General features: G+C 49.2%; 2 protein-coding genes across 2 annotated transcripts in view; one reads left to right on the top strand and one right to left on the bottom strand.

Annotated features, from left to right (window-relative positions):
• Positions 1-252: 252 nt before the first annotated feature.
• Positions 253-25,739, bottom strand: part of LOC147099484 (uncharacterized) — a 77,173-nt gene continuing 51,686 nt past the window's right edge. The window contains exon 4 of the mRNA XM_085969661.1: positions 253-536. Coding sequence (XP_085825787.1) covers positions 274-536 — 263 coding nt within the window. The 3' untranslated portion in view covers positions 253-273. The remainder of the gene's footprint in view (positions 537-25,739) is intronic.
• LOC147099485 (galectin-2-like) lies at positions 9,291-20,983 on the top strand. Its single transcript, XM_085969665.1, has 4 exons — positions 9,291-9,397; positions 15,788-15,864; positions 17,392-17,563; positions 20,069-20,983. The coding sequence occupies exons 1-4, from the start codon at positions 9,392-9,394 to the stop codon at positions 20,213-20,215; spliced, it is 402 nt and encodes a 133-aa protein (XP_085825791.1). The 5' UTR covers positions 9,291-9,391; the 3' UTR covers positions 20,216-20,983.

The raw sequence follows: 25,739 nt of genomic DNA, 5'->3' as shown, positions 1-25,739 counted from the left end.
CCCTCTTTCTGGATGGCCCCAGAGGCACAAGTGGCTACATGCAGCTGAGTAGAGCTCGGAGCGCCCTGCGGCCTCTGACTAGGACTCTCCACTGCTGTCGCTGTCTCCACCATCTGCTCATGCTCACTTGTGAGCTGTGATACACCAGGTGACAACACTACTCTGTCTCACAAACTACCCACTGAGTTGTGTGTCTCTGTGCTGGTGCTGGGTGATGTAAAAACACTACTGAGAGCTTGGTTTGAGTATAAAACAAGGCTTTAATCAACTGTTTCACAACCATGAGATTCTAGTTACAATCACTAGTTCCTGGTTACAGAAACATCCTGAGCAAGCTGGGCCCACGCCCGAGTATTTATACTCCTTGGACGGCGCCACCAGCTGGCCGCCCCGTGTTACTTCATGAGTCATGATAAGATTCATGACACTGGGTGCGTTCATTTCTGCTGACGCTGCTCCCTCAGAGGCTGCAGCTTCCTCTGAGGAGTCCTCCGGCTCTGCTTCATGGACAGTGGGGAGGGGGGCTCTCAATGGTCCTGTGGGGGAGTAAAGGCATGAGTTAGCCATGTTATATTTAGGTAGCCGACACATTCCATTGTGCAGATGATCATAACTTAATTTCTATGAGCATCAGATGCCATATCAGTCACTCATGAAAACAAAATGATAGCTTTGCAAATCAATTCTGTCACCAGCTTGCTGTGCTGTGCCCGTCTCTCTGCCCCCCACTTCCAGCTCCTCTGTACCTCCCACGATCTCCAGAGCTGCCTCCTCAGCGGTCGTTAGATGCGCCAGGGATGGTGGGCCTCCTTCTGTCCTCCCCCTCTCCCTCTTATTGTGGGCTCTCTTTTCCTGCAATGAGGGACACAAGTGGAGTTTCAGCGAGATTGATGGAGTCAGCGTTAAGAATGGATAACATAGATATTTAGAGGGAGACAAAGATGGAGGGAGGTGCCAAAACCAAGGTGCCTCCCTGTGCGTTGTTAGTTGTTGTCATTGCATAACAGTGAGGTCGAGTGTGAGGGGTGCATAGTAGGATGGTGAAGTGGTTCTGTACATAGAGAGAGGGATGGGTGAGGGTGCAAGAGATGTTAGGGTCAGTTGGGATGTGCAGGAGTAGGTTGCCAATATAGAGTGATGGGGATGAGAAGAGATGGGAAGCAGATTGAAGGTAAGTGTGATGTTATACTTACCGTTGCTGATCGCATCAGGTCATTGAACCTTTTTCTGCACCGCACCCAGGTGCGTGTACACACTGACCTTGCACTGACCTCCTCAGCAATTTGCAGCCAGGCTGCCTTTGTGTGCTGAGGAGGCTTCCTCCGTCCATTAGAAGGGAAGAGGGCCTCCTTTCATCCTCTTACTCCTTCCACAAGAACATTGAGGGAGTCATTATCGAAACGGGGAGCAGCCTTGGAGCGTTGTGCGGCCATTCCTGCAGCAACCAGCATTCAAATGCAGAAGAAAGGAAGTGAAAAGCAAAGGGGACATGGCCCCTTTAAATATCCAGCCTTAATGAGGCCAATCTATGGAAAATCCTTAATGGAGGGCAGCTGCAACAAGGAGCGGGACTGGAACCCGCTGAAGACTGAACCCGCCACCATCCCGCATCCAGCCCTAAAATCCAGCCCTGTGTGTGTGTCTATGTGTGAGTGTGTGTGAGTGTGAGTGTGCGTGTGAGTGTGTGTGCGTGTGTGTGGGTGTCTATGTGTGTGAGTGTGAGTGTGAGTGTGTGTGTCTATGTGTGAGTGTGTGTGAGTTTGTGTGTGTGAGTGTGAGAGTGTGAGTGTGTGTGTCTATGTGTGTGAGTGTGTATCTCTGTGTGAGTGTGTGTGTGTGTGAGAGTATGAATGTGTATGTCTATGTGTGAGTGTGTGAGTTTGTGTGTGAGTGTGTGAGTGAGTGTGTGTGAGTGTGTGTGACTGTGTGAGTATGTGTGTGTTAGTGAGTGTGTGCGTGTGTGTGTGTGTCTATATATGAGTGTGTGTGTGAGTGAGTGTGTGTGTGTGTCTATGTGTGTGTGTGTGCGTGTGTGTGTCTATGTGAGTGTGTGTGTGTCTATGTGTGTGAGTGTGTGTGTGTCTATATGTGAGTGTGTGTGTATGTGAGTGTGTTAGTGTGTGTGTGAGTGTGTGTGTCTATATGTGTGTGTGTGTGTGTGTGAGTGTGTGTGTGTGTGAGTGTGTGTGTGAGTGAGTGTGTACGAGTGTGCGTGAGTGTGTGCATGTGTGTGTTTATGTGTGAGTGTGTATGTGAGTGTGTGTGTGTGAGAGTGAGTGTGTGTGAGTGAGTGTGTGTGAGTGCCTATGCATGTGTGAGTATGTGTGTGAGTGTGTGTGATTGTGTGTGAGTGTCTATGTGTGTGTGTGTGTGAATGTGTGTGTCTATGTGTGTGTGTGAGTGTGTGTGTGTGTGTGAGAGTGTGTGTGTGTGAGTGTGTGTGTGTGTGAGTGTGTGTGAGAGTGTGTGTGTGTGTGAGTGTGTGTGTGAGAGTGTGTGTGAGAGTGTGTGTGAGTGTGTGTGTGAGAGTGTGTGTGAGTGTGTGTGTGAGTGTGTGTGAGAGTGTGAGTGTGTGTGTGTGAGTGTGTGTGAGAGTGTGTGTGTGTGAGAGTGTGTGTGTGTGAGAGTGTGTGTGAGAGTGTGTGTGTGTGTGTGAGTGTGTGTGAGTGTGTGTGAGAGTGTGTGAGTGTGTGTGAGAGTGTGTGTGAGAGTGTGTGTGAGAGTGTGTGTGAGAGTGTGTGTGAGAGTGTGTGTGAGTGTGAGTGTGTGTGAGTGTGAGAGTGTGTGAGAGTGTGTGTGAGAGTGTGTGTGAGAGTGTGTGTGAGTGTGAGTGTGTGTGAGTGTGAGAGTGTGAGTGTGTGTGAGAGTGTGAGTGTGTGTGAGAGTGTGAGTGTGTGTGAGTGTGAGAGTGTGAGTGTGTGTGTGTGTCTATGTGTGAGTGTGTGTGTGTGTGTGTGTGTGAGAGTGTGTGTGAGAGTGTGTGTGTGTGTGAGAGTGTGTGTGAGAGTGAGTGTGTGTGTGAGAGTGTGTGTGTGTGAGTGTGTGTGTGTGTGTGTGTGTGTGAGAGTGTGTGTGTGTGTGTGAGTGTGTGTGAGAGTGTGTGTGTGTGTGAGTGTGTGTGTGAGAGTGTGTGTGAGAGTGTGTGTGAGTGTGTGTGTGAGAGTGTGTGTGAGTGTGTGTGTGAGTGTGTGTGAGAGTGTGAGTGTGTGTGTGTGAGTGTGTGTGAGAGTGTGTGTGTGAGAGTGTGTGTGTGTGTGTGAGTGTGTGTGAGTGTGTGTGAGAGTGTGTGAGTGTGTGTGAGAGTGTGTGTGAGAGTGTGTGTGAGAGTGTGTGTGAGAGTGTGTGTGAGAGTGTGTGTGAGAGTGTGTGTGAGTGTGAGTGTGTGTGAGTGTGAGAGTGTGTGAGAGTGTGTGTGAGAGTGTGTGTGAGAGTGTGTGTGAGTGTGAGTGTGTGTGAGTGTGAGAGTGTGAGTGTGTGTGAGAGTGTGAGTGTGTGTGAGAGTGTGAGTGTGTGTGAGTGTGAGAGTGTGAGTGTGTGTGTGTGTCTATGTGTGAGTGTGTGTGTGTGTGTGTGTGTGTGAGAGTGTGTGTGAGAGTGTGTGTGTGTGTGAGAGTGTGTGTGAGAGTGTGTGTGAGAGTGTGTGTGAGAGTGTGTGTGTGTGTGAGAGTGTGAGTGAGTGTGAGAGTGTGAGTGTGTGTGAGTGTGAGTGTGTGTGAGAGTGTGAGTGTGTGTGTGTGAGAGTGTGTGTGAGTGTGTGTGCGAGTGTGTGTGAGTGTGTGTGAGAGTGTGTGTGAGTGTGTGTGTGTGAGAGTGTGTGTGAGTGTGAGAGTGAGTGTGTGTGAGTGTGTCTGTGTGTGTGTGTGTGAGTGTGAGAGTGTGTGAGTGTGAGTGTGTGTCTATGTGTGAGTGTGAGTGTGTGTGTGAGTGTGAGAGTGTGTGTGTGAGTGTGTCTATGTGTGAGTGTATGTATGTGTCTGGATATATGTGTGTAATATGGAAGAGATTGCATTATGATCTATAAATGTGGTGATGTCAAATAGCCCTAGTTAAGCTGTGGTGTAACAGCTTCTGGCCTAATTCCCAGGCCCTCCTGCTCCCTTTTCTCAACAGTTTCTCTAGTTTAAGTGCAGGGAACAATGTTGCTCAAGTTCCAGCTCAGAATGAAAGAAAGAATTCACGTTAATATAGTGCTGGATCATGTCCTGAGGATGTCCCCAAACATTTCAGAACCAATTAATTACTTTTGAAGTGCAAGTCCTTGGCAAAGACAGCAGACGATTTTCCCACAGCAAGGCCTCCTAAGCAGCAACTGAGATGAAGAGCCAGTTCTTCTGTAGCCGGTGGTGTTGATTGAGTGTTGGGAGGAATGTTGGACAAGACACAGGGAGGACTCCTTACTCTTCTTCCGAGAGTGCCCTGGAACCATTCCCATTCGCTGCACCACTGGAACCAGGCATGGGAGAGAGAGGTGGGAAGGGGAGATGAGGGAATGGGTACGTTTTTGCTGTGCGCCATTTGGCTGCCGCGTTTCCTACATTACAACAGCGACTCCACTTCAAAAGCACTTCATTGGCTGTAAAGCGCTTTGGGATGTCCTGAGGTCGTGAATGGCGCTATCGAAATGCAAGTTTTTCTTTTTTTTGTTTTTAGGGGTGCTGAGGAATAGCTGTACCTTTAACGATACCCTGGCTGAGGTCAGGCAACTCAGCACACTCCAGAGATTGAACCTGAGGCCTTCGAGAGAGAGAATGACTTTAACTCTGAATCATCCGAATGGCTCGCTCAGATGTGAGTCTTGACAGTGGGCGTCTTTACTATTACAAAAAGAAAATACTGCAGATGCTGGAAATCTGATATAAAAACAGAAAATGCTGGAGATACTCAGCAGGTCAGGCAGCATCTGTGAAGAGAGAAACAGACTTAACGTTTCAGGTCGATGACCTTTCGTCAGAACTGGAAAAAAGCAGGAAATGGAACAGATTTTTAAGCAAGTGTAGGAGCTGGGAAAAGGGGGAGGGGATGAAAGAACAAAAGAATGGAAGGCAGGAGAATTAAAGAGACATTAAGAGATATTCAAGGCGAGAGGAGATGGTAATGGGACAGGTTAAGCAACAAAGGATGGCTCTAGATGAAGTGTAAATTGCGCTGGCAGAATGGAAGACAGCTGCCCTGTGGGAGAGAAGAAAAAAAGACACAAACAAAAGGGGTGGGAAAAAAATATATATATGATAGGGACCGAGGTTATGATCTGAAATTGTTGAACTCTATGATGAGTCCAGAAGGCTGTAAAGTGCCTAATTGGAAGATGAGGTGCTGTTCCTCGAGCTTACGCTGAGCTTCTGTGGAACAATACAAGAGGCCAAGGACGGTGAGGTCCGAGTGGGAATGGAGCGGAGAATTAAAGTGACAGGCGACCGGAAGCTCGGGGTCCTCCTTACGGACTGAACGGAGGTGTTCCGCAAAGCAGTCACCCAACCTGCGTTTGGTCTCCCCAGTGTAGAGGAGACCGCATCGTGAGCAGCGAATACAGTATACTAAATTGCATGAAGTACAAGTAAATCGCTGTTTCACCTGGAAGGGGTGTTTGGGGCCCTGGACAGTGGGAAGGGGGGAGGTATAAGGGCAGGTGTTGCATCTCCTGCGCTTGCACGGTGTCTTTACTATATTTGACTATGGGGTGAAACCCGATCCTGTTATCACGTGTATCCTAACTCGCACCAAGTCCCACTCGCCCATCACCCATGTGCTCGCTGACCTACATTGGCTCCGCTTCCGACACCGCCTTGATTTTAAAATTCTCACCCTGGTTTTCAAATCCCTCCATGGCCTCCCCCCATCTTATCTCTGTAACCTCCTCCAGCCCCACAACCCCCCGAGATATCTGCGCTCCTCCGATTCTCTTGCGCATCCCCGATTTTCTTCACTCCACCATTGGCGGCCGTGCCTTCAGCTGCCTAGGCCCCAAGCTCTGGAATTCCTTCCCTAAACCTCTCCACATCTCTCCTCCCTTAAGCCGCTCCTTAAAACCTACCTCTTTAACCAAGCTTTTGGTCACCTGCCCTAATATCTCCTTATGTGGCTCGCTGTCAAATTCTGTCTGATTACGCTCCCGTGAAGTGCCTTTTTTGACTAAACTAAAGGCGCTATATAAATGCAAACTGCTCTTGCTGTTTACGTCCACGCAAGTGCGTTTCAATCTTTTCTAATTCTGTGCATGTAGAGCTTTTGTTTCCGTCCTCCCTTTGTTGTGTAACATAATAACCTTTTTATGTGCAGTCACAGACTGGAACCAACATAATTGGTGTCATTGACCGGAAGCCACAGGCAAATATCTCCCATCCTCACTAGCGCACAGAAGAACTTTGGCACCAGCTGTCAACAACAGGCAACTGGAGCAAGGACTGTAAACTTCAGTTAATCTTTTACCTCCTTAAAGCCGCCAGACCTGCACTGCGATAATGAGAACGATTGGAGAACAGACTTATCATTTCTTCCTAAGTCATGCAAAGGCCAACAAACGTTCGTGTCTTGCTTAAGTCCTTGGCTGGGTGCAGCTTAGATAAGGAAGGGTTGGTGTGAAGTTCAGTGGGACCAGTGCTCCGGAATCCCAGCAGCCTCATTGTCTCCTTTACGCTGTTCATTCCCCATTACTGGTTACCAGGGATAAAAATGTGCTGCTGAGTGTCAGTCGTGACTCAGTGGTACCACTCCTGCCTCTGAGTCAGAAGGTTGTGGGTTCAAGTTCCTCTCCAGAGACAGTACATAATCTAGGCTGACGCTTCAGTGCAGGACTGTTGTTAATCCAATCCGAGGCCCTGTCCGCCCTCTGAGCTGGACGTAAAAGTTCCCACGGCACTATCTCGAAGAAGAGCGTTATCGGGTTGCTGGTTGCGGGAGTTTGCTTCTATAGCGCCTTTCACGACCACCGGACATCCCAAAGCGCTTTACAGCCAATGAAGTACTTTTTGAAGTGTAGTCACTGTTGTAATGTAGGAAACGCGGCAGCAAATTTGCGCACAGCAAGCTCCCACAAACAGCAATGTGATAATCACCAGGCAATCTGTTTTTTTAGTGATGTTGATTGAGGGATAAATATTAGCCCCAGGACACCGGGGATAACTCCCCTGCTCTTCTTTGAACCGGCAGAAAGCTCTCTTAACCGGCAAAATTCAGGAGTAGGTTCAGGTAAGTTTTACGATATATTAGTGGCCGTGTAACCGGAGTTCCTGGATCTGTGGCCATGTAACCGGAGTTCCTGCACCTGTGGCCGTGTATGGGGCTCTCGTACCTTGGTATGTATACCTCTCTGTAATCTGGACTTTTTGATCAACCGGCACCACGCCGGTCCTGGATAAAAAAGAGTTTCCTGTAGTGCCATGGGATCTTTTAAGTCTGCCCGAGAGAGCAGACGGGGCCTCGGTTTAACGTCTCATCCGAAAGACGGCACCTCCGACAGTGCAGCGCTCCCTCAGTACTGCACCGGGAGTGTCAGCCTAGATTTTTGTGCTCAAGTCCCCGGAGTGGGATTTGAACCCACAACCTTCTGACTCAGAGAGTGAGGGTGCTACCCACTGAGCCACATATCATAAAAAGAAAAGAAGGAACTTGCATTTGCATAGCGCTTTTCACATCCCAGTGTGTCCCAAACAACTTCACGGCCTGTGTATTACTATTTGAAGGGCGTTTTGGATAGAATTATCAGGACTGTTTCTGTGCAAAAGTGCGTCCGGCTGTAATTTAGAAAATCCTGTGAATTCGGGTGCGATCCGGGCGCAGCGACAGCTCGCGCGCTGGCGGCAGGACCACGCCAAATCGGTCCACCGGCTCCTTCTGTATATTGCCGGCGCCAGTCACGGCCACAGAGGCAGCTCGCGATTGGGGCTGAAGGGGCGCAATCAGCGGGGAAGTCCCGGGGGGGAAGAGGAGGCAATTGGGAGTGGGGCCCAGTATTAATGCGGAGTCAGGATGGGCACTGCATGTCGTGCTCAGGCGCGAGCCAATTTGGCAAAGGGGCCTGAAATAGCCTTAGGCCCCCCCCCTCCTCCCCCCCACCCCCCTGATTTGCTTAGGCAATGGGCCTAACACCTGTTTCAAGTGGGCGCCCTGGACGACTACAGAATGAACCTGACCAATATGGCGCGTGGCGCACTTCCGGCACACACTGAGCCCGTGCCCGCTGCATGCCATATTGGACCATAGAAACATAGAAGATAGGAGCAGGAGTAGGCCATTCGGCCCCTCGAGCCTGCTCCGCCATTCAATGTGATCATGGCTGATCATCCAAATTCAGTACCCGGTCCCTGCTTTCTCCCCATATCCCTTGATCCCTTTAGAGTTAAGAAATATATCCAATTCTTTCTTGAATATATTTAATGAATTGGCCTCCACTGCCTTCTGTGGTAGAGAATTCCACAGGTTCACCACTCTCTGGGTGAAGAAATTCCTCCTCATCTCTGTCCTAAATGGCTTACCCCTTATCCTTAGACTGTGCCCCCTGGTTCTGGACTCCCCAGCCATCGGGAACATCCTTTCTGCATCCAGTCTGTCCAGTCCTGTTAGAATTTTATAAGTTTCAATGAGATCCCCTCTCATTCTTCTAAACTCCAGTGAGTATGAGCCCAATCGACCCAATCTCTCCTCATACGTCATTCCTGCCATCCCAGGTATCAGCCTGGTGAATCTTCGCTGCACTCCCTCCATGGCAAGAACATCCTTCCTCAGATAAGGCGACCAAAACTGCACACAATACTCAAGGTGTGGTCTCACCAAGGCCCTGTACAACTACAGCAAGACATCCTTGTTCCTGTACTCGAACCCTCTCACTACGAAGGCCAACATACCATTTGCCTTCTTAACCGCCTGCTGCACCTGCATGCTTACCTTCAGCGACTGGTGCACAAGGACACCCAGGTCTCGTTGCACTTCCCCTTCTCCCAATCTATTGCCATTCAGATAATAATCTGTCTTCCTGTTTTTGACACCAAAGTGGATAACCTCGCATTTATCCATGTTATATTGCATCTGCCATGCTTCTGCCCAATCACCCAACCTGTCCAAATCATACTGGAGTTTTCCGGCATCAGTGCCAGTGCCTCGCTTGACAGCTGGGCGCTGCCCACTGAATTTCCCCCGATACCAGCATTACTGGATGGGCTGTATTGCCAGGAGCACTGAGCAAAGTTCTTGGGGAGGCAAACAAAAGGACTGAGTGAGGTCACTGTCACAACTCATTTGCAAATGGACTTAAAACTGTTACAGAACCTGATCAATGATTAACAGCAGTAACTTCCTTCAGCTAGGTATATATTGCCCTCCCCTCTGTTACAGTCTGTCCCTTCACCGGAGTTCCCCGGCACTTCTCACCTACTCGGGTCCCCAAAGAGGCGCAAAGATGTCGGTGAGTAGAATACAGAGCGCGGTTGGCGGGGAGGTCATCATTTTCTCTTTGTGATCATTGAGGCGAAGGGCCAAGGCACTTTTTGCAGAGCACCGCCAATGTTGAAAACAGAGAGGGCAAGTTAAAACAGAAGGGGCTAAAAATTCGGTATCGCCGCGCCAGGTCTTTAGTGCCCGAAATTTTGCGCTCGCCCGGATTCCCGTAGCGCCCACCTGAAATTCAGTTGCGCCGCCCCAAGACGGAGGCGGGCGCTATTGCAGGGTTTGGCTGCCTCGTTTGGGGCGATGAAAGTCAGTTTCAGGCATCCAGCTGCCGCTGCGGCACCCGATGCGGTGCGGCAGGCTGGGGTACTGCAGGCCTCCTCCTTCTCTTAAGGAGGAGCTGCCTGCAGCCGTGAGATCGCCGCTGGATTCCCCCGGCAAATGAGCCCGGCACCACGGAGAAGTGCCGGGCTCGCGGGAGTCAGACACCAATGCCGCGGGGGGGTGGTGCAGGAGTCCGGGGAGGGAGGTGCGGCCAGGCGGCCGCCGGGAAAGCGGCCGGCCGCCCCTCCACCTTTATGCGCCGGCCTCTCGGAGCTGCAAGGCACCGTTTTTCAAACGCTGTTTGCGGCCGCTACGGGCGAGGCGGCCGCAACTGAATTTGGCCATCGGCACGGAATAGCATTGGAACCGGGGCGCTGCGCACACCGATGACGTCATCGGTGCCGGCGCAGCGCTACCGGCTAACGCCGATGTTAGGGACCAACTGAATTTCGGGCGCTAAAAAACTTCCGGCGCAAACCACTCTATAGCCAATAAGTGGGCGCAAACGCGACTGAATTTCTAGGCCAAGGTGTCTCCGAGCTTGAGGCCATTTTTTTTTGTCGCTTGCGAAACAAAACTGCATCGACAGACAAAAAGTTAATCTCCCGCTCGTCTGAAAAATATGGGAGTAGATTTTGTGAATGGTACGAAGCTTATGCCGGGCACAGCAATTCATAAAATCTAAAATCTAGGCCGTAAATTTTTACAGGAATGAAAGTGCAGTGTGGGGAGGATTGATTTCAGCAAGAGTAAAGAGGATTGAGGGGGCGATCTGACCGAGGTGTTTAAAATGTCGGCCCCAAGCTGGAGTATTGTGTCCAATTCTGGGCACCACACTTTAGGAAGGACGTGAAGGCTTTTGGAGAGGGCGTAGAGAAGAGATTTACTGGCATGGTTCCTGGGATGAGGGGTTACAGTTACATGGATAGACTGGAGAAGCTGCAGAGAAGGCTAAGAGGGGATTTGATCGAGGTGTTCAAAAATCATGAAGGGTTTAAATGGAGTAAATAAAGAGAAACTGTTTCCAATGGCTGAAGGGTCGATAACCAGAGGGACACAGATTTAAGGTGATTGGCAAAATAACCGGAGGCGACAGGAGGAAAATCTTTGTTGCGCAACGAGTGGTGAGGATTTGGAACGCGCTGCCTGATAGGGCGGTGGATACAGATTCAATAGCAGCCTTCAAAGGGGAATTGGATAAATACTTGCAGGAGAAAAAATTGCAGGGATATGGGGAAAGAGCGGGGAAGTGGGACTGACTGGATTGCTCTTCGAAAGAGCCAGCACAGACTCGATGGGCCAAATGGCCTCCTTCTGTGCTGCACTGTTCTGTGATTCAATCGGGTAGATACAGAGAAACTATTTCTTCTGGTGGGGGGGAATCAAGAACGAGGAGACAATGGCCCTGAATTTGCAGTCGGAAGCTTCCCCCGGGGAAATGCTTCCGATCCGCAAATAAAATCCCCACCTGCCCGGTGGTCCGGAGACTCGCGGTCCTGGGGTCTCTTCCGGGTACCCGCGGGTAGAGGCCCACATATCTCGGGGGGGGGCACGTGGTTCGCAAGCGCCCCTGGGATCACGTGGGCCGGCCCCGTAGGGGGATCGCAAATTACGGGCCATAATCTTACAATTAGAGCCAGATCATTCAGGAGTGAAATCAAGAGGCACTTTTTCCACACAAAGGGTCGTGAAAATATGGAATTCTCTCCCCCCAAAGACTGTGGCTGCTGGGGGACAATTGGAGCTTTCAGGACTGAGATCTGGCTCAGAGGCAAGGGTGGTACCAACAGGTATTAGGCAACCTATTTGCATATGCAAAGGGGCTAACGCCTGATTCAGGCACTAACCCTGGACGCCTATAGTTCAGCCTTTACCAATATGGTGGGAGGCACGAAATGGGCCCTCCATATTGGACGCATAAGCTCCCATTTTACGCCTGTAAAACGAGCGTGGCGCCCATTAATTTTTAGACTTTTAAAAGCCAAGCTGGGCATCAGCAAACTGCTACTCAATATTTTCATATTTTCACGACCCTTTGTGTGGAAAAAGTGCCTCTTGATTTCACTCCTGAATGATCTGGCTCTAATTGTAAGATTATGGCCCGTAATTTGCGATCCCCCTACGCGGCCGGCCCACGTGATCCCAGGGGCGCTTGTGAACCACGTGCCCCGCCCCCCACCCCGAGATATGTGGGCCTCTACCCGCGGGTACCCGGGAGAGGCTCAGGACCGCGAGTCTCCGGACCACCGGGCAGGTGGGGATTTTATTTGCGGATCGGAAGCATTTCTCCGGGGGAAGCTTCCGACCACAAATTCAGGGCCATTGTCTCCTCGTTCTTGATCCCACCCCCCCCCCCCCCACCAGAAGAAATAGTTTCTCCGTATCGACCCTATTGAGCTATCCCAGCTGGTCTGCTGCTCTCTCCAACCTGGCTGCTGTCCTACATCGTGGGCCTTGACCCTTCACCTAGGCTTGTCAATCATTGTTAATAGAGGCCCCTTTCCAATCGTCAAGATGGGGAGCGGTCAGATCCGTCACAGCGGCCTCTCTGCTCCTGTACATTCCCGTGTTCCCGAGGGGAGCCAACATTTTTGCAAGTAGATGCCAAAAGGATGAAACACTGCCCTTATCAGATGGTAACCGTGCCAGTTTCATGCTGACTTGCATTGCACCATCGGAGGTTGGCTTGTTGATGTGGCAGGCACTGGTACCAATAAAATCATTAAGTAAATGGTAATGTTTTGCAATTAGTAACAGGTACCAGGAACTGGCAATAAAAAGTATTGTTAAGCGATAAACCTTTTATTGAGAGGTAGTGGGACCTAACCCTAACCCTAATTATATAGATAAGGTACACATATGGGACAATAAAGCTGTATGGTATCTACATAGTGACAGCAGTAATGATCTAAAGGAAGATTGGTCCTCATCAGTGTTGCCTTTCATGGTTTCACACTATTGGATTTGTATTGATGACTACCAGAGAACTTCTACCAGTGAAGGAAGTGTCACACATCAGTTGGCCTCAATGGAGAGTAAATTTGGGCGGGCATAAAACCAACACTCCACCCGATCCTATCAGGTCGCTGATAAGCACGTTAGAAAGACTTGCATTTATTTCTATAGCGCCTTTCACGACCACCGGACGTCCCAAAGCCCTTTACAGCCAATGAAGTACTTTTTGAAGTGCAGTCACTGTTGTAATGTAGGAAACCCGGCCGCCAATTTGCACACAGCAAGCTCCCGCAAACAGCAATGTGATAACGACCAGATAATCTGTTTTTAGTGATGTTGATTGAGGGATAAATGTTGGCCAGGACACCGGGGTTAACTCCCCTGCTCTTCTTCGAAATAGTGGCCACGGGATCTTTTACGTCCACCTGAGAGAGCAGACAGGGTCTCGGTTTAATGTCTCATTCGAAAGACGGCACCTCCGACAGTGTAGCACTCCCTCAGTACTGCACTGGAGTGTCAGCCTAGATTTTTTGCTCAAGTCACTGGCGTGGGACGTGAACCCACAACCTTCTGACAACAACAACTTGCATTTATATAGCGCCTTTAACCTAGTAAAACGTCCCAAGGCGCTTCACAAGAGCGATTATCAAACAAAATTTGACACCAAGCCACATAAGGAGATATTAGGACAGATGACCAAAAGCTTGGTCAAAGAGGTAGGTTTTAAGGAGCGTCTTAAAGGAGGAGAGAGAAGATAAGGGGGGGGGAGATTCAGTTGCTTTGCGCCTCCTGTTAGCACCCTAGTGCTAATGGGGCGCAAAGCAACTAGCGCCCGGGCACGGTGATGTTTGCGCCGCTCGCGAAATTGACCAGACATTTTGCGGTGGCGCTAAACACTACCGCCACGATCTCCTGCGCCTGCAGATCGTGACGTCAGTCAAGCGCGCAACGCCCCGGTAGAGCCACGGACCGGCTATTGAGTGGCGCCCCCTGACTTACCACCTACCGCTAGCAACGACAGGTTCAGGGGAGCGTATTACAGTCAGGAAGGGACTGGGGGAACGCTATTTAAAGGCGGCCGCTTCCTGACTTTTTTTGTCGGCGACATTTTTGCACCACGCATTCTGAGAGAGAGAGAGAGAGACTTCTGGAGAGATTCAACGCTGTGTGAAGGAGTTTTGGGTACTGAGCAGCACTTTGCAGGTTCATTTTGATTTGACCTTTTTTGCATCGATTTAGAAGAGACTATGGGGGCTGCAGTCTGAGCTCTTTCCCTGGGCCTCTCCATTGTTCTTTCCAGCAGAATTGATGTACAGGTCTCTCCAGGCCGAGATTCAAGGCTGCAATGAGCAGGGTGTGGATGGAGAGCAAGATCGACCCTCCCCTTTAAGAAGTGGCCGGCGCCAGTGTGTCTGTGTTCCATTGCTGACTGACATCACATGAGCTTCGCCAGCGCTCTGAGGTAGTGCCTCGCTCCTCAGTATTAGCGCCTTAAGAGAGGTGTGAAGCGCCTGATTTAGTGCTCCAATCACCTCCAGGGGCGATAGAAGTCAAGTTTGCAGTCGGAGGCGATAATTAGCGGCAGGCGCTAAACTTTGCGCCCGGCCGATAAGTGCGCCCCAAACGGGGCGATATCAAATTTCTCCCCCAAGAGGTTTAGGGAGGGAATTCCAAAGCTTAGGGCCCAGGCAGCTGAAGGCACGGCCACCAATGGTGGAGCGATTAAAATCAGGGATGCGCAAGAGGCATGAATTGGTGGCTGAGAGGCTAGATTGTTTTAAAATTTTATTTTTATTGCATTTATCCAGCGTTAAAACACATTTACAACATTGTGATCATTCCTTTGTACCACACAATCACTTCTTTACCAGCCTTTAGCGACAGAAGGTAAAGTCATCATTAAAGACGTTAACAGCATTGTTATTATTCTATTGTACTATACAGTCATTCCGTAACCATTTATTAGTTTCAGAAGTTAAAAGTTCAATTCGTCTCCCATGACATAGAGGTGAGATTGCTATCACTGTGTCATGGCCTGACACTTAAAAGCCTTCAGATATTGGAAGAAAGGATGTCACCATTAGCCCTCTAAAATACCGAGCACAAAGGATTAAACTTTCATATCCCTTTTTGTTAACTTCGTTCGGATGTTCAAAAACAGGAAGACAGATTATTATCTGAACGGCAATAGATTGGGAAAAGGGGAAGTGCAACGAGACCTGGGTGTCCTTGTGCACCAGTCACTGAATGTAAGCATGCAGGTGCAGCAGGCGGTTAAGAAGGCAAATGGTATGTTGGCCTTCATAGCGAGAGGGTTCGAGTACAGGAGCAAGGATGTCTTGCTGCAGTTGTACAGGGCCTTGGTGAGACCACACCTTGATTATTGTGTGCAGTTTTGGTCACCTTATCTGAGGAAGGATGTTCTTGCCATGGAGAGAGTGCAGCGAAGATTCACCAGACTGATACCTGGGATGGCAGGAATGACGTATGAGGAGAGATTGGGTCGATTAGGCTTATATTCGCTAGAGTTTAGAAGAATGAGAGGGGATCTCATTGAAACTTATAACATTCTAACAGGACTAGAGAGACTAGATGCAGGAAGGGTGTTCCCGATGGCGGGGGAGTCCAGAACCAGGGGTCACAGACTAAGAAGGGTAAGCCATTTAGGACTGAGATGAGGAGGAATTTCTTCACCCAGAGAGTGGTGAACCTGTGGAATTCTCTACCACAGAAGGCAGTAGAGGCCAATTCCGAGAAGGAGTTGGATATATTTCTTGCAGCTAAAGGGATCAAGGGATACGGGGAGAAGGCAGGGACAGGGTACTGAATTTGGATGATCAGCCATGATCTCATTGAATGGCGGAACAGGCTCGAGGGGCCGAATGGCCTACTCCTGCTCCTATCTCCTATGTTTCTATGTGACTGTGGTTTTGTATGTAAACGCTCACAAGTGTGCATACTTCTATCTACGAGGATATGTGTGTGTGTGCATCCTTGTACTCGTGGAAATGTTGGTGCAAATCCATCCCTATTCACAAGTGGAAATCCGTGGCCTTTTTTAACCTTGAGGGCTTCTCTTAAATAAGAGAGAAAATATTGCATAACGTTAATATTGTTTTCTTTCCAACAGTTTGAAGTGCATAACATGGATATGAAGATCGGAGACACTCTGAAGATTAAAGGGAAGATTACAGATGATGCTGACAAGTGAGATTAACATTTTCTTTCCCCCACCCCCTGTTTCTAAACCAAAGGCCTGATGAGGAGAAATGTCTTCACTCGCAGGGTAAACAAAAAAACGTGCCCGTATTCAGAATTAAGGCTCAATGGGGTTCATTTTTCAGCATAGCCACTTGGCTGGTAACCAGGCAGAACCTGCCTGAATTTCCTCATATTGGAATCAACGGAATCCACCATTGTAGTAGGGAGTACCTGACAACACAGTACATCGGAACGAATAATAATTAAAGGGGTCGTCTTATTTAGCTTGAGAGAAAAAAATGGAAGTTGCCAGGACTGGAGAATTTTAGCGATGAGGAAAGATTGGATAGGCTGGGGTTGTTTCCTTTGGAACAGAGGAGGCTGAGGGGAGACTTAATTGAGGTGTATACAATTATGAGGGGCCTAGATAGAGTGGATAGGAAGGACCTATTTCCCTTAGCATAGAGGTCAATAACCAAGATTTAAAGTGAAAGGATTAGAGGGGAGTTGAGCAGAACTTTTTTCACCCAGAGGGTGGTGGGGGTCTGGAACTCACTGCCTGAAAGGGTGGTAGAGGCAGAAACTCTCATCGCATTTAAAAAGTACTTGGATATGCACTTGAAGTGCCGTAACCTACAGGGCTACGGACCAAGAGCTGGAAAGTGGGATTAGGCTGGATCGCTCCTTGTCGGCCGGCGCGGACAAGATGGGCCGACTGGCCTCCTTCACAGAATCACAGAAACCCCACAGTGCAGATAGAGGCCATTTCGGCCCATCGAGCCTGCACCGACACATATCCCACCCGATCCCCGTAACCCCTACACCAACACATATCCCACCCTATCCCCGTAACCCCACGTATTTAATCCCCCTAACACTAAGGGTCAATTTATCATAGCCAATCATCCTAACCCGCACATCTTTGGACTGTGGGAGGAAACCGGAGCACCCGGAGGAAACCCACGCAAACACGGGGAGAATGTGCAAACTCCACACAGACAGTCACCCGAGGCCGGATTCGAACCCGGGTCCCTGGCGCTGTGAGGCAACAGTGCTAACCACTATGCCACCTTCAGTGCTGTAAATTTCTAATGATCCTATGATTCTATTCTATGACTCAGGGACGTACAACATGGACTCCATCACTGTACTCACAGTTGCTCACAGTTACTGATGTAAGAAAACTACTAGGCACTTGGTCAAAGCGTTAAACAAAGCTTTAATCAACTGTTTTACAACATGGAGGTCTAGTTGTGTCCTTCACTAGTTCCTGTTAAGAATGTCCTGCGCAAGCTGGGCCCGTGCCCGAGTATTTATACTCTCCCTGGACAGCGCCACCCGCAGGCCGCTCAGCATTATTTCATAAGTCTTTCTTTCATGAATGACTGACTCATGTCAGTACCATCCCTGCTTACTGTTCTTCTGTGAATGAGCCACATACACACACCAGCACAGAAAGACACGGCACATTTCCAGGTTGACTGCAACCAGTGGCGCAGACGGTTGATTCTCCACCTTCTTTCTGGCCAACAGATTTATGGTGAACCTGGGTAGCTGCCCGACGCACCTCGCCCTGCACTTCAACCCCCGTTTCCACGACGACTGCGACGGAGCCGTGATCGTCTGCAACTCAAAGTGCAATGACTGCTGGGACAGCGAGCACAGAGACACCAACTTCCCCTTCAGCAAGGGGGAGGAGATCAAGGTAAGGGGAGGCTGAACATGGCTCTGTGAGGTAACCTCGTCGCCCTTTGAAGATAGTGAAAGGAGAAAATCATAACACATTCAACACACACCCCCACCAACTCTGACCTCACAGATTCAAGATACAGGGCCACGCATATGTCAAAAAATTGTCAGTATGTGTTACAGATAATAGGAGGGTAGCGTACTATACTGTGTTAACACACGCATTTTCCATCACTGGTATTCTATCTCCCTAGTTCTTTAAATTGTTGAAGAAGCAAAGTTATTAGTCTGTATTTCAAACAAGAAGTTTGTTTCTAATATCAATGTTCAGAGTGTCTATCGGCACCACTGTGTCAGCCAATGAGTTGGAGGTGGGGTGGAACTTAAGGCAGGACTCACAGCAAACAGAGTCTATTTTACAGCACACAGAGTCTATCTGAACAGCACACTACAGCAAACAGTCTACAGAGTCTTATTAAACAGAGTCTCCATGAACTACAGCAAACAGAACTCATGGCCGAAACTACAGCAAAGTCTCCCGATAAGAGCAGAATTATTACTCCAGCAGAATGCAGCGAGTGGAGGACAGTTACACAGTACAAATTCTGTTGCGTAAACTCAATCCCAGTCACTTACAGCAGTGCGGTCTCTAGGCGTGGTTGACGGGGGGGTAATTACCTGATCACCTCCATTCTGGCCAGGAATAGTGGGGTCACTCTATACAGCCATGTTTGTTGGCTCATTCACTGCTCCCGACTCTCTCACCGTGACTGGTGCTGTATATTCACACATATATAGGTACTTGGCAATTATTCAACCTGTGCGACCAAGGTGTCACATTACACGCTTCACCACTTGGGTGCTGGACAACAGGAATTAGGCAGGGGGCAATCGTGCCGTAAATTTCTATGATTCTATGTGGTCATGAATGGATTGGCTGTAGTTTAAAACCCTCTTTAACTGTTGCATTTGAATCAGAGCACCCACACATTATATGGGTAGGAGGTGTCAACCCTCCAGAATTTCCCCGGAGTCTCCCTGGAATTAAAGATTAATCTCCAGGACACTTCTACGAACAACACCCGGGGGAAAAAAAATCATAGGGGCAATAAAAAAAAAACGGAGACGGGAAAAATAGGTCGTTTGGCTGCCAGTCAAGGTTCATCTAATCGGGTAACGAAGAGTCTATTCGCTTTCCGATTGGTGTGGGAGCGCGTGGGGGGGCCGCGAGGATGGACGTGTCGGGTGACCAATGGCGGGAGTGTGGGGCCGTTGGCGGCAGGCGGGTCATGTGACAAAACCGCCAGGAATATGGCCAACCAGAGTTGGCGACCCCGATTACACTGGACCGCCGAGAGAGGCAACACAAGGCTCTTGAGTGGGCGAAGTCAGCTGCTTTGACAGAATTCTTGCCCAAACAGCAATGTGAAGTCACCTTAGCGACTTACCGCAGCCCGAAGGATATGGCTGTTTGGTGCATTCACAGAAGTAGGCAGTAGGCCCCAGACTGATTTCTCATCCTCGATGTATAAGAACATAAGAATTAGGAGCAGGAGTCGGCCATACGGCCCCCTTGAGCCTTCAATAAGATCATGGCTGATCTTCGACCTCAACTCCACTTTCTCGCCCGATCCCCATATCACTTGATTCCCCTAGAGTCCAAAAATCTATCAATCTCAGCCTTAAATACACTCAAAGACTCAGCATTCACAGCCCTTTGGGGCAGAGAATTCCAAAGGTTCACAACCCTCTGAGTGAAGAAATTCCTCCTCATCTCAGTCTTAAATGGCCGGCCCCTTATCCTGAGACTCTGCCCCCTAGTTCTAGACACTCCAGCCAGGGGGAAACAACCTCTCAGCATCTACCCTGTCAATCCCCTTCAGAATCTTGTATGTTTCAATGAGATCACCTCTCATTCGTTTAAACTCCAGCGAGTATCGGCCCATTCTACACAATCTCTCATCATAGGACAGCCCTCTCACCCCAGGAATCAATCTAGTGAACCTTCGTTGCACCGCCTCCAAGGCAAGTATATCCTTCCCCAGATAAGGAGACCAAAACTGTGCACAGTACTCCAGGTGTGTTCTCACCAAGGCCCTGTACAATTGTAGCAAGACTTCCTTACTCTTATACTCCAGCCCCCTTGGAATAAAGGCCATTTGCCCTTTTAGAACTGAGATGAGGAGGAATTTCTTCTCTCAGAGGGTCGTAAATCTGTGGAATTCTCTGCCCCAGAGAGCCGTGGGAGCTGGGTCATTAAATACATTTAAGATGGAGATAGACAGATTTTTGCAAGAAAAGGGAGTGAAGGGTTATGGGGAGCGGGCAGGGAAGTGGCTTTGAGCCCAAGATCAGCCATGATCTTATTGAATGGCGGAGCAGGCTCGCGGGGCCAAGTGGCCTATTCCTGCTCCTATTTCCTTTATGTTCTTATGTTCTTGCCTTCCTGATTGCTTGCTGTACCTGCATGCTAACTCTCAGTATTCTCTCTCCTTTGTTTTTTGCTTCTTTATTTCCACAGGTGTACATCGCTTTCAGGGGAGACCACTTTGAGATCAAACTCCCAAACGGTCACACGATAGAGTTCCCCAATCGACAGTCGCTGGACAAAATCACCTACATGTCTGTGCACGGAGACTTCAAAATGGTCTCCTTCAAGTGCTGTTGAAATGCTCGAGCCAAAAAATAAAAATAAAAATCGGTGGGTGCTGGAAATCTGAAAGAGGAAGCAGAAATATGCCGGAAACTTGCAGCAGGTTCAGTCGGCTGTCTGAAGGAGAAAGATGGGTTCAAGTGGAACCTTTCCGTCAAACCTGGCGGGTTGGAAGTGGGGTGGTGCAACGGTTTGAACACTGACCTTTCACCTCTGGGGTTCGGGATTCAAATCCACTCTAGATTAATCGGGTGAAGATCTGCGCTTAATGCTGACTACCAGGGCTTTATGTAAAATTAGCTTGGGCGCCCTTAATTCAGTTCTTAGTCAGCTCGGGCCTATAAGCATAAAGCGACTCCTAATGCACCAATTGTTACCATTCCTTGTACAGGCCTAAGGGTGGCCAGTGTGGGCGGGGGGGGGGGAATAGAAAAAAGTGCCGCAAGAAGCGCCCTTCTGAGGCTGGGGCTGAGTACAGGAGGCTTTATTCAGCCTCTAGCAGTGGCATATTGACCTGGGAGTGACACACGGCGCCCAAAATGGAAAGTGTTCCTATTACCCAGCACAGGGACCAGTACCTGCACATTCAGGCTGCAGAGGCTCCTTGAGGAAGTTTCACCACCCTGGCTGTGTCTGTTCTGATCAAGGGGTTTGACCCAAAAAAAAACAACAATTCGCCTCTTTCTCTTCTGACTGACTTGTGCGTTTCCAGTATTTTCCTGACTGACAGAAACAGCAGCTCCTGTAAATCATTCATAAATAAAGCCTTTCTTGTGACTCTGATCAGTTCACTGAAATTCTTGCCTTATTATAGATTAACAGTGGGTTAAACAGAATTGCAGCTGGTTACTCTTTTTCCTAACCCGTCAAGGAATGTTACAGAGAGAGGGGTGTGGTATGTCATTGAAGGTGATTGGAAAGCAGGGAAAGTGGTATATCAGCAACTGCTAGAAAAATGGTGCAATTACAGTGAGGGGTGTGGGGAATATCAGAGTTACAGTGAGGGGTATATCAGAGAGTTACAGTTAGGGGTGTGGGGAATATCAGAGTGTTACAGTGAGGGGTGTGGGGTATATCAGAGTTACAGTGAGGGGTGTGGGGAATATCAGAGTGTTACAGTGAGGGGTGTGGGGAATATCAGAGTGTTACAGTGAGGGGTGTGGGGTATATCAGAGTGTTACAGTGAGGGGTGTGGGGTATATCAGAGAGTTACAGTTAGGGGTGTGGGGTATATCAGAGAGTTACAGTTAGGGGTGTGGGGAATATCAGAGTGTTACAGTGAGGGGTGTGGGGAATATCAGAGTGTTACAGTGAGGGGTGTGGGGTATATCAGAGTGTTACAGTGAGGGGTGTGGGGAATATCAGAGTGTTACAGTGAGGGGTGTGGGGTATATCAGAGTGTTACAGTGAGGGGTGTGGGGTATATCAGAGTGTTACAGTGAGGGGTGTGGGGTATATCAGAGTGTTACAGTGAGGGGTGTGGGGAATATCAGAGTGTTAACAGTGAGGGGTGTGGGGTATATCAGAGTGTTACAGTGAGGGGTGTGGGGAATATCAGAGTGTTAACAGTGAGGGGTGTGGGGTATATCAGTGTGTTACAGTGAGGGGTGTGGGGTATATCAGAGTGTTACAGTGAGGGGTGTGGGGTATATCAGAGTCTTACAGTGAGGGGTGTGGGGTATATCAGAGTGTTAACAGTGAGGGGTGTGGGGTATATCAGTGTGTTACAGTGAGGGGTGTGGGGAATATCAGAGTGTTAACAGTGAGGGGTGTGGGGTATATCAGTGTGTTACAGTGAGGGGTGTGGGGTATATCAGAGTGTTACAGTGAGGGGTGTGGGGTATATCAGAGTCTTACAGTGAGGGGTGTGGGGTATATCAGAGTGTTACAGTGAGGGGTGTGGGGTATATCAGAGTGTTACAGTGAGGGGTGTGGGGTATATCAGTGTTACAGTGCGGGGTGTGGGGTATATCAGAGTGTTACAGTGAGGGGTGTGGGGTATATCAGTGTGTTACAGTGAGGGGTGTGGGGTATATCAGAGTGTTACAGTGAGGGGTGTGGGGTATATCAGTGTGTTACAGTGAGGGGTGTGGGGTATATCAGTGTGTTACAGTGAGCGGTGTGGGGAATATCAGAGTGTTACAGTGAGGGGTGTGGGGTATATCAGAGTGTTACAGTGAGGGGTGTGGGGTATATCAGAGTGTTACAGTGAGGGGTGTGGGGTATATCAGAGTCTTACAGTGAGAGGTGTGGAGTATATCAGAGTGTTACAGTGAGGGGTGTGGGGTATATCAGAGTGTTACAGTGAGGGGTGTGGGGTATATCAGAGTGTTACAGTGAGGGGTGTGGGGTATATCAGAGTGTTACAGTGAGGGGTGTGGGGTATATCAGAGTGTTACAGTGAGGGGTGTGGGGTATATCAGAGTGTTACAGTGAGGGGTGTGGGGTATATCAGTGTGTTACAGTGAGGGGTGTGGGGTATATCAGAGTGTTACAGTGAGGGGTGTGGGGTATATCAGAGTGTTACAGTGAGGGGTGTGGGGTATAGCAGAGTGTTACAGTGAGGGGTGTGGGGTATATCAGAGTGTTACAGTGAGGGGTGTGGGGTATATCAGAGTGTTACAGTGAGGGGTGTGGGGTATATCAGTGTGTTACAGTGAGGGGTGTGGGGTATATCAGAGTGTTACAGTGAGGGGTGTGGGGTATATCAGAGTGTTACAGTGAGGGGTGTGGGGTATATCAGAGTGTTACAGTGAGGGGTGTGGGGTATATCAGAGTGTTAACAGTGAGAGGTGTGGAGTATATCAGAGTCTTACAGTGAGCGGTGTGGGGTATATCAGAGTGTTACAGTGAGGGGTGTGGGGTATATCAGAGTGTTAACAGTGAGAGGTGTGGAGTATATCAGAGTCTTACAGTGAGGGGTGTGGAGTATATCAGAGTCTTACAGTGAGGGGTGTGGGGTATATCAGAGTGTTACAGTGAGGGGTGTGGGGTATATCAGTGTGTTACAGTGAGGGGTGTGGGGTATATCAGAGTGTTACAGTGAGGGGTGTGGGGTATATCAGAGTCTTACAGTGAGGGGTGTGGGGTATATCAGAGTGTTACAGTGAGGGGTGTGGGGTATATCAGAGTGTTACAGTGGGGGATGTGGGGTATATCAGAGTGTTACAGTGAGTGGTGTGGGGTATATCAGAGTGTTACAGTGAGGGGTGTGGGGTATATCAGAGTATTACACTGAGGGGTGTGGGGTATATCAGAGTGTTACAGTGAGGGGTGTGGGGTATATCAGAGTATTACACTGAGGGGTGTGGGGTATATCAGAGTGTTACAGTGAGGGGTGTGGGGTATATCAGAGTGTTACAGTGAGGGGTGTGGGGTATATCAGAGTCTTACAGTGAGGGGTGTGGGGTATATCAGAGTCTTACAGTGAGGGGTGTGGGGTATATCAGAGTGTTACAGTGAGGGGTGTGGGGTATATCAGAGTGTTACAGTGAGGGGTGTGGGGTATATCAGAGTGTTACAGTGAGGGGAGTGGGGTATATCAGAGTCTTACAGTGAGGGGTGTGGGGTATATCAGAGTGTTACAGTGAGGGGTGTGGGGTATATCAGAGTGTTACAGTGAGGGGAGTGGGGTATATCAGAGTGTTACAGTGAGGGGTGTGGGGTATATCAGAGTGTTACAGTGAGGGGAGTGGGGTATATCAGTGTGTTACAGTGAGCGGTGTGGGGAATATCAGAGTGTTAACAGTGAGGGGTGTGGGGTATATCAGTGTGTTACAGTGAGCGGTGTGGGGAATATCAGAGTCTTACAGTGAGGGGTGTGGGGTATATCAGTGTGTTACAGTGAGGGGTGTGGGGAATATCAGAGTGTTAACAGTGAGGGGTGTGGGATATATCAGAGTGTTACAATGAGTGGTGTGGGGTATATCAGAGTGTTACAGTGAGGGGTGTGGGGTATATCAGAGTGTTACAATGAGTGGTGTGGGGTATATCAGAGTGTTACAGTGAGGGGTGTGGGGTATATCAGAGTGTTACAATGAGTGGTGTGGGGTATATCAGAGTGTTACAGTGAGGGGTGTGGGGTATATCAGAGTGTTACAATGAGTGGTGTGGGGTATATCAGAGTGCTACAGTGAGGGGTGTGGGGTATATCAGAGTGTTACAGTGAGGGGTGTGGGGTATATCAGAGTTTTACAGTGAGGGGTGTGGGGTATATCAGAGTGTTATAGTTAGGGGTGCGGGGTATATCAGAGTGTTACAGTGAGGGGTGTGGGGTATATCAGAGTCTTACAGTGAGGGGTGTGGGGTATATCAGAGTGTTATAGTTAGGGGTGCGGGGTATATCAGAGTGTTACAGTGAGGGGTGTGGGGTATATCAGAGTCTTACAGTGAGGGGTGTGGGGTATATCAGAGTGTTACAGTGAGGGGTGTGGGGTATATCAGAGTCTTACAGTGAGGGGTGTGGGGTATATCAGAGTCTTACAGTGAGGGGTGTGGGGTATATCAGAGTTACAGTGAGGGGTGTGGGGTATATCAGGGTGTTACATTGAGGGGTGTGGGTATATCAGTGTTACAGTGAGGGGTGTGGTTTATATCAGAGTGTTACAGTGAGGGGTGTGGGGTATATCAGAGAGTGTTACAGTGAGGGGTGTGGGGTATATCAGTGTTACAGTGAGGGGTGTGGTTTATATCAGAGTGTTACAGTGAGGTGTGGGGTATGTCAGAGTGTTACAGTGAGGGGTGTGGGGTATATCAGAGTGTTACAGTGAGGTGAGGGGTATATCAGAGTGTTACAGTGAGGTGAGGGGTATATCAGCTGCACTATGGGTCTTGCCATCACTCTCAGAAGTGGCTCAACCATGTCTGGAATTTCCATACCTCCCTCTCCAGACCCAAATCCTTCGACTACTCCAAGATAGTCCTGGAGGGTAAGGAGAATCCACAACAGGGAGACCTTTGCCATTGTTTTCGGGCCTCGCCATAAAATCTGCTCCCTTGCCCTCTCGAGTCAATGCTCCTCCTGCTCCTCACTCAGGTTGAACCAGACTGTGTGCACCCACAGTGTCCTATTCAATCAAGAGTTCAGCTTTTAAGCCCGCTGTGTCCATCACCAAGCCCCCTTCCACCTCCTCAACATCACCTGCCTCTGCCTTTAGCTCAGCCTGAACAGCACCAAAACCCTTCTCTGACGCTTCCATCACCTTGGAACTCAATTTCTCCAATACTCACCTCATTGAACTTCAACCTCCCCAAAATCCAACGTGCCCAAAATTCATCCTGTCCCACATCAAGTCCCGCTCACCTATCACCCATGTTCGCACTGACCTACACTGGCTATCGACCTCCAACGCGTTGCATTTAAAATCACCATCTTCAAATCATTCCCCCCTCACCTCTACCTTAGCAATCTCCCCTTCCCTCACTGCATTATTGGTGACAAAGTCTTCAGCTATTTTAACCCCACTCTCTGACGCTCCTCCCCTGAAAACTCTCCGCCTCTTTAAAAAAAAAAAAAAAATCGAGAAACCCATCTCTTTGG

The sequence above is a fragment of the Somniosus microcephalus genome, chromosome 28, assembly GCF_052327205.1.
Source record: "Somniosus microcephalus isolate GS21.2 chromosome 28, FLI_Smic_1.0, whole genome shotgun sequence".
Classification (NCBI taxonomy): domain Eukaryota; kingdom Metazoa; phylum Chordata; class Chondrichthyes; order Squaliformes; family Somniosidae; genus Somniosus; species Somniosus microcephalus.
Note: the sequence above shows the minus strand (reverse complement) of the source record. Positions and strands in the feature narration are given on the sequence as shown.